Source organism: Neomonachus schauinslandi, chromosome 16 (assembly GCF_002201575.2).
Source record: "Neomonachus schauinslandi chromosome 16, ASM220157v2, whole genome shotgun sequence".
NCBI lineage: Eukaryota > Metazoa > Chordata > Mammalia > Carnivora > Phocidae > Neomonachus > Neomonachus schauinslandi.
Genome location: NC_058418.1, coordinates 16,793,760 through 16,801,795, shown reverse-complemented (window position 1 = coordinate 16,801,795; position 8,036 = coordinate 16,793,760). Strand labels below are relative to the sequence as shown.

General features: G+C 60.7%; 1 protein-coding gene across 1 annotated transcript in view; it reads left to right on the top strand.

Annotated features, from left to right (window-relative positions):
* Positions 1-5,776, top strand: part of GRAMD1A (GRAM domain containing 1A) — a 23,774-nt gene extending 17,998 nt beyond the window's left edge. The window contains exons 12-19 of the mRNA XM_021700805.1: positions 899-1,014; positions 1,100-1,242; positions 1,660-1,763; positions 1,847-2,020; positions 2,124-2,211; positions 3,345-3,452; positions 3,533-3,653; positions 5,317-5,776. Coding sequence (XP_021556480.1) covers positions 899-1,014; positions 1,100-1,242; positions 1,660-1,763; positions 1,847-2,020; positions 2,124-2,211; positions 3,345-3,452; positions 3,533-3,653; positions 5,317-5,409 — 947 coding nt within the window. The 3' untranslated portion in view covers positions 5,410-5,776. The remainder of the gene's footprint in view (positions 1-898; positions 1,015-1,099; positions 1,243-1,659; positions 1,764-1,846; positions 2,021-2,123; positions 2,212-3,344; positions 3,453-3,532; positions 3,654-5,316) is intronic.
* The last annotated feature ends 2,260 nt before the right edge of the window (positions 5,777-8,036 follow it).

Below are 8,036 nucleotides of genomic sequence, written 5' to 3'. Positions count from 1 at the left end.
GGGGGGGGGGGGGGGGGGGGGGGGGGGGCTCAGTCAGATGGTCGTCTTCCTCTGTTTCTTTTTTCTGTGTTGATGAAAATGAGCCACGTAGAATCCCCTGCAGAATGAGTGAGACCGTGCCTTGAGTTGGGGGCCCACAGTCCTCTGATACTATGCTAATGTCCTGGAGGGATGGGCACATCAGACTGAGGGACTCAGATTCTGTCCAGAGGCCCTGGAGAGCCATGGAATGTTCTAGGCAGGTTAGGGGCAGGGACAGGCTTGGCTTTAAGAAGCTCCCCCCTGGACCTCAGAGGTGGAGACTGAGGCCAGAAACTCAGGGGGACCGGAGTGGGACCCGGGGTAGGCAGGGGATGAGCTGAACCAGGAGTGATGCTTAGGAGGTCAAGTGAACACAAGGGGGAGGGAGTATCCAGGGCAGGGCCCAGGGCTCCGGGGGAGTCTGGAGGATGGTGGGGCTACCGCTGAGCTGGGATCCCGAGATCCCAGCTCCCGAGAGGAGGCGGGGTAGGTTTAGGGGGATGCCAAGGCCAGTGTGGGACGACCTGGTGGGTGTGAGATGTCTGGGGAACTTCCGAGGGAAGATGCTCAGGAGGTCACAGGACCCCAGGACTGGTACAGAGAGGGAGACTGAGGCTGCAGGAGCAGATGAGATGGCCCCAGGATGGGTAACAAGCATAGGGAAGAGAGAGGTCCCAGCTTGGAGTATTACCAACATCTGAAGTTTTAGGGGTCCAGCAGGAAGGTGGGGCTGACATCAGGATGGGGCATGGGGCCAGGGTGGGTTTGGGGCCGAGTCCCCAGAGAACTGGAACTATCCCAGAAGGCTAGTTCCCACAGTCTGTGGGCAGAAGACTGGAGAATGGCCTCCTCATTCTGCCCTCCGTCCCTCCCCCAGATGTGACCTTGAGTCCCTGGAGTGGCGACAAGTGCCACCAGCGCCGAGTGCTGACGTACACGATTCCCATCAGCAACCCGCTGGGCCCCAAGAGCGCCTCCGTGGTGGAGACACAGGTGGGCCAGGCAGAGGGGCCGGCCGGGCAGGGGGCCTGGCCGGGTGGGCTGGCCCTGACTCCCCCCTCCTCCCTGGTCTCTGCAGACGCTGTTCCGGCGCGGCCCCCAGGCGGGCGGCTGTGTGGTGGACTCGGAGGTGCTGACCCAGGGCATCCCCTACCAGGACTACTTCTACACGGCGCACCGCTACTGCATCCTGGGTCTTGCCCGCAACAAGGCCCGTCTCCGGTGAGCAGCAGCCCTGCCCCTCACCTGACAGAGTCCCCTCTCTTGGGTGGTGCCAGAACACCCGGAGGAGTCTGGCCTGTGCGAACAGGCCGGAGCTGCCATTGACCGGAATGGGGAAGGTGGCGAGGGATAGGTTTGGGGGAAGATCAGGAGCTCAGTCTGGGGTGGGTTGAGCTGTCTCTGGGACCCCGTGTGGAGCTGGGGCATAGCAGCAAGGTGGAAGAGTCCGGGCCAGGTGCGGGCTCAGCTGCTGGTGGTGGGGGCGGGTGTTGCTAAGTCTGGGAGACTTGCCAAGGTGTGTCTGGTCTGTGGGTGACAAGGGGCCCTCTCTGAATTGGGGGAAGGAAAGCACCCCCTTGGAATGGTTGGATTGAGACCCTGACCCCCTCCCCCTGCCCCTCCCCCCCCGGTCCCCAGGGTGTCTTCTGAGATCCGCTACCGGAAACAGCCCTGGAGCCTTGTGAAGTCACTCATCGAGAAGAACTCCTGGAGCGGCATCGAAGATTACTTCCACCACCTGGGTAGGGGAGAGGTCGGCCAGGCCGGGGACAGGGTCATGGCCGGGCCAGGTGCAGCCACCCAGAGGCCTGTCCTGTGTCCACAGAGCGGGAGCTTGCCAAAGCGGAGAAGCTGTCCCTGGAGGAAGGCGGGAAGGATGCCCGCGGACTGCTGTCAGGCCTGCGGAGACGCAAGCGGCCCCTGAGCTGGAGGGGGCACGGTGATGGGCCCCAGCACCCGGACCCGGACCCCTGCACCCGGGCTGGCATGCACACCTCAGGTGTGTCCCCTCGGGCCGGGCGGGGCAGGCAGAAGCGCAGGGGTGGGAGGCCCGGTGGGTGTGCTGGGATGGCCCTGTCTGACTGCGTGGCGCTCTCCTTCAGGCTCCCTCAGCTCGCGCTTCTCAGAACCGTCCGCCGACCAGGGCCCCGGGGCAGGCATCCCCGGCGCCCTGGTTCTCATCAGCGTGGTGTGAGTAAGGGTCCCGGGCTGTGGGGTCAGACAGGCCTGGCTCTGCATTCTGGCTGTGTGACCTCGGGCAGGTGCCTGGCCTCTCTGGGCGTCTGCCGGAGTGGGGACGTGGGCTCACCTCCTAGCATAGCAGAGATGAGGGGAGAGGATGTTTGGCACGTGCCCAGCACAGCTCCTTACACGGCATCCTGCTCTGTGTGTCGTGGAGAAGTCTGTCCTGCTGGGAGAGGGAGGCCCTGGGGGCTCTGGGAGGTCAGAGGGGCCTGACCTCCCCCCGGGGGCAGGGAGGGCTTTCTGGGGGAGCAGGTACCCAGAGGAGGTGGAATGAGGGAAACCGGGAGAGATCTGGAAAAGAAGCACGGTCACACATCTCAGTCCTGTTTTCTGTGCCCAGCCCTAAGCTGGGAGACACTGGGGACACAGAAGTGACTAGAGACCTGAGGACAGGTCTGAGACAGCAGGCCAGGGTGCTGGGGGACAGGGCTGGGATGGGGAAGCTGTGGGAGGCTGGGGAAGGCTTCCCGGAAAAGCAGAGGATTCCTGAGCTGAGACCCCCGGAGGGTGAGGCAGGGAGACCCATGTGCCCAGAGGCCTGGGCGGGGGTGGAGGGGGGCAGGACACCCTGAGGACGTGGAAGTGAGGTCCGACCTTCCAGCAGGCCCTGGAGGTGAGAGTCAGCTTGGTCACACACTCAGCCTCTCTGGGCCTCAGTTTCCCAGCACCGGCAGTCCGGAGAGGGGCTGTGCGGCATGCTCCGGGAGGGGCGGGGGCGGCTCTCACCTCTTTGTCTTCCTGTTGCTGCCTCCCCAGGATCTGTGTGAGGTAGGGCCCTGCATCCTGCACCCCCTCGCCTGTCACCTCAGCCCCCAGCTGCAGCCCCTTCTCCAGGCCCTGAGCCCCCAGCTCTCCCAGCGAGGCAGCCTGCTGTGGCAGTTAGGGGCGTAGCCAGGATGCGACCCTGACTTCGCTCACGGACTGTGTGACCCTAGGCATGTCTGTCACCCTCTCTGGGTCAGCTTTCTCTTCTGGAAAGGGGGGTAGTTGTGGTGCCCTTTCAAGGTGTGCTTGCGTGAGTGTTGCTGACCTAGGAGAGCCTCTGTGTCCGGACGCTGACCTCTGATCCCTGCCCTCAGCCTCATCGTCCTCATCGCCCTCAATGTCCTCCTCTTTTACCGCCTCTGGTCTTTGGAGAGGGCAGCCCACACCTTCGAGGCCTGGCACAGTCTGGCCCTGGCTAAGGGGTGAGTGGGCGGCCCGAGGGGGTTGGGAAGTCGGGCAGGTCAGGCGGGGCAGCCGCACTCAGGCCCTGCACCCCGTGCAGCAAGTTCCCGCAGACGGCCACGGAGTGGGCAGAGATCCTTGCCCTGCAGAAGCAGTTCCACAGCGCGGAGGTGCACAAGTGGAGGCAGATCCTGCGGGCATCCGTGGAGCTCCTAGATGAGGTGCGCCTTTGGGGTGGCGGGGCCCTGTGCTTAGGTCCCAGCGTGTGGCAGATATCCCTGGGCCTCAGTTTCTCCCCCTGTGCAACAAGGAAGCCATTCACAGTCCCCAGCTCCCAGGGTTGCCAGAAAGACGGAAGAAAGAATTAGCTCTCAGCCGAGGATGAATGTCCACGGTGTCAGACTGCAGGCATGGCTGAATCCAGCCACACGCGTGCCATCTCCCGACTCTGCCCACCGCTGGGGTTGGCTTTGTTTGGGGGCATCCTCCCCTCCCACGCTGGACCAAGGTGGCAGCTGCAGCTCCGGGCTCACGCGCAAAGGAAAGAGCTCGTTCTTGCTGGCCGCTGGGCGCACGGAGCCAGTCACCGTGGCTGGGGGGCGGGGAGGCTTGGTCCCTGAACCCCACCCCCACTAAGGGGTCACATGAGGGTGGGAAAGAGTTCCTCCCGAGGATACGAGGGTCTCGTCTCCAGAAGGGGTTGCCCCACTCTCTGTAGTACAGTCGCAGCGTCTCTTCAGACGGCCACGTTCAGATTCTGCTGTGTGACCTTGCACGGCCGGCCTGGGCTTCCTCCTCTGTTGGAGGAAAGACTGTCGCGAACATCAAATGAGTTAACGTTGGAGTGTGCCACGCTCCTAGTAAACACTTGTCGTGTGTTTGCGCTTATCAGCGTGAGCCCAGTGCTGGCACACAGTAGGTGCTCAGTTACTGTGGTGGTGGGTCGGCACGAAGGTCAGGTGTGGGGGTGGTGCTGAGGTGGGGGGAGGAGGGGTGGGAAGTGGAGGAGTGGCTGACATTGGCTGGGTGCCCAAGGGTACCAGAGCCCGAGTTGGTGGGTGACGGTGAAATTGTGTGTGGTCGCTAGAGACCAGGATGTGGAGCCCACCTCCAGGGGCTTTGTTGCCCCCCTGCAACCATGCTGGCAGGGAGATGCTCAGGACGGGGTGGGGGGCAGCGAGGCTGGGGTCACATGACTCAGGGAGAGGGATGGCACTGCCTCCCCATCCTAAGTTAAATCCTGATTCTTTTCCTCTCTTAAATTGCCAAGGGCACAGAGTTGACTCCACAAATTCGTTTACCGCAGACACAGATGGAGCTGGGCTGTTCCGTGTGCTGAAATGACCCGCTGATTTGCTCCTCAGGGCCAAGCCTGTGAGAGGGATGCTCTTGTGCCCCGTCTAACAGATAGGGCTGCTAAGGTCTGAGAAGCTCAGAATTGCCCAAGGTCACACAGCAGGGAGTAAGACTAGCTACTGTGCCAAGTGCTAGGTGTTTGGCCATCAGAACCCTGAACTTGTCCTGTGATCTTTCAACTGCGGGGGGGGGGGGGGGCTGGGACAGTTATGGGGCTTGCCCAGGAGCACCCGGTACGTAGCGGGGTGTGGCCAGAACCCGGGCCATGGGCGCCCGTTCCATCTGCAGCATCTTAGAAGTTAAACTGGGTACAGTCCGGCTCCTCTGTTGTCACGGGGTGACCTTGGCAGGGGATGTGGCCTCTCTGGACCCTCCCCAGTTCCTCGACAGCAGGATCATGTGATCCTGGCAAGTTACCCACTCTGGGCCTCCGTTTGCCATACCTGTTTGCAGGGGATGTGGCCTCTCTGGACCCTCCCCAGTTCCTCGACAGCACTCATCTCCCACCCTGCCCACTTCTCCTCCCAGATGAAGTTCTCACTGGAGAAGCTGCATCAAGGCATCACGGTCTCAGACCCTCCCTTCGACTCCCAGCCACGGCCCGACGACAGCTTCTCCTGAGGACCCCCAGCCCCGTGGCCGACCCCCCTAACGGACAGACGGACACAGAGCCTCGGCGGCCACCGCTGGCACGGTGTGAGCGCCGGGAGCCCCCCGCCCCTCCTCCCAGTGGCCCAGCCAGGGGCCACGCAGAAATGGGGACCACAGAACCGAGATGCACTTTAGACCAGCGTGTGCGAGTCCAGCTGCCATCGCCTGCCCAGCCAGGGAGCTGGCCTGGCCTTCGGCAGGCCCCCCGCTAACTTATTTTGCCCAGCTGGGGCTGTGGGGGGGCGCCTCTGGGGTGCACGATTCCCTCAGCTCTGGGTTTAATGTATTATATTTATTTGGGGCCAACAGAGAGCCCCAATAAAGGGTTGGAAATGGCTGTGGCTGTGCCTGTGGGGTATCTGGGAGTGGTGGTGGGGGGCTCCCATTGTGCTGGAAGGGGGAATCTGTCCATTTTCAGGGGCCCGAGTCACTAACACGATCTGGGATTCTCCAGCATCTTCCACAAGCTTTGCATCATCAGGGTCCAGTGCCGGGGCTGTGAGGGCAGACTCAGGTGCCTGGGGGCCTGGGTTCAGATTCTACCCCTGATCCTTAGCGGTCACGTAACCCGGGTCAAGCCCTCTGAGCTTCAGTTTCCTGTACAATGGGCATAAGAGTGGCACCTTTCTCCTGGGGTTCTTAGAAGTGAATAGTTCTCCACCTCCCGAGTTTCTGAGTCAGCAGCTCTGGGGTGGGCTGAGAATCTGCACTTCCAACCAGCTCCCAGGACCCCACTTTGCAAGCCACTATTCGAAGAGATGCATGAATAAATGTGGCTACTCATAACAGGGCCTGGCACAGAGTACGTATTCAACTGATGTTACTCTTACGGAAAAATTGCAGGGAGAGAAAAGTAACTCCTGTAGTAAGTACCAAGTGTGGGCCAGGCTCTGTGCCAAGGTCTGGTGATCGATCGTTTAAGTCTCACAGTGACTCCATGAGATTGGGGGGCGGGGGCAGATAGGTACGTGTCTGAGGCCACTCTGCACAAAGACAAGGACTGCAGGCCTGTCCCTGGTGTCTCCACACTTAGATGCAAGGTCCTTTCCCCTGCAGGATCCTACCATGGCCTGTCCAGGTTGAGGCCATCTGGATCCCTGTCTTGCCAATGAGGAAATGGGCTTAGAGGCCAGGTCTCTGGTCCAGCTAGAACCCAGGTCTGTCTCAACCCTGTTCTGGTTCCAGAGTGAGTGAGAGCTAAGGAGATACCTTTGGCATGTCACAGTCAGGCTGTAAGAAACTTCTAAATTGATGGTTTGGGACAGAGGACTGGAGGGAGGGGTTGGATGGAGGTGGGAGGGACCACAGGTGGCAAAGGACAGAGCCATCCTCTCCTCTAGCTATGTGATCATGGCAAGTTACCCACTCTGGGCCTCCGTTTGCCATACCTGTTAATTGGGAATAGTGGTAATGCCCACCCTGTAGGAAGAATTACAGTTAATGTTAGTAAAGTGCTTAGAACAGCACCAAGCCCACAGTAGGTGCTCGGTGAACACCAGCTTGTCGGGCTGTGAGTACGTGCCCTTGCCCGGTGCCTAAGGCCTGTCCTCACTGCCTCCGCCTGTCACCCACTGCTAGGGGGAGGGCTCGGTACAACAAGAGAGTTATTTTCTGCAGGGCAATTTCACAGCCCAGGAGGTGTTGGCACAGAGGCTCAGACCACAAAGTGTCCAGTGTCCCTGGCTTCCTGTTCCTCTGCCCTGAGCCTGCCCCACACCCTGGTTCCTCTTGGTCAGCGGGACTGGGTCAGGGGGATTCTGGAACTTCACACCCAGAACTGGAGGCCAGGACCTGAGCAGCCAGCCTGAAGTCTCCCACCTGGTCCCCAACTTCACCCGGCATTGCTGGGGCAGGATTCCGGATCCACCTGAGGCCAGCTACATGACCCTAGGCAAGGGAGTGAGGAGCTCTCAGCCTCAGTTTCTTCTTCTGTAAAATGGGGATAATAATAGAACTTGCTGCCAATATTGGGGGGGAGAAATGGACCCAGCGCATCAGAAGGGCTCTAGCATTGGCATTTATTCACTTTATCGAGCACCTATCATGTGCCAGGCCCAGTTCCAGGTGCTGGGAACACAGTGGTGCGCAGGACACTGTCCCCACCTGGGGGCATCTTCTAGTCCAGGGTTGGAGGGCCAGGCGGTGGAAGATCTATATAAAGGAAGAGTATAATGTCAGGTAGTGACAAATGCGGTAGAAAAAACCGAAACGAGTAAAGTCGGTCAAGTAAGGGACAGGGGAGGCAGTTTCCTGGGAATGGACAGATGACCTGATGAAGGTGACATTGGAGCCAAGAGCTGCAGGAGAAGAAGTGAGCCTTTTGGTCACCAGGGGGAAGAGTGGTCCAGGCAGAGGGAAGAGCAAAGAAGGCAAAGGCCCTGAGGCAGGAATAAGTTTGATGCCCTGGGAACGGCAGCAGGGGCCTGAACAGTGGTGGTGGTTGGGGGTGGTGGTAACATCAGAGGCCGAGGACCCTCCTCCTGAAACATGGTACCCCCCCACCCCCAGAGCAGCATCTCTGGTTTAGATCCAGCACCCCCCACCTGCTTGGGTGGAGTCCCAAGTATTCTAGGTGGCCCTAGCCTGACCCCCCCCCC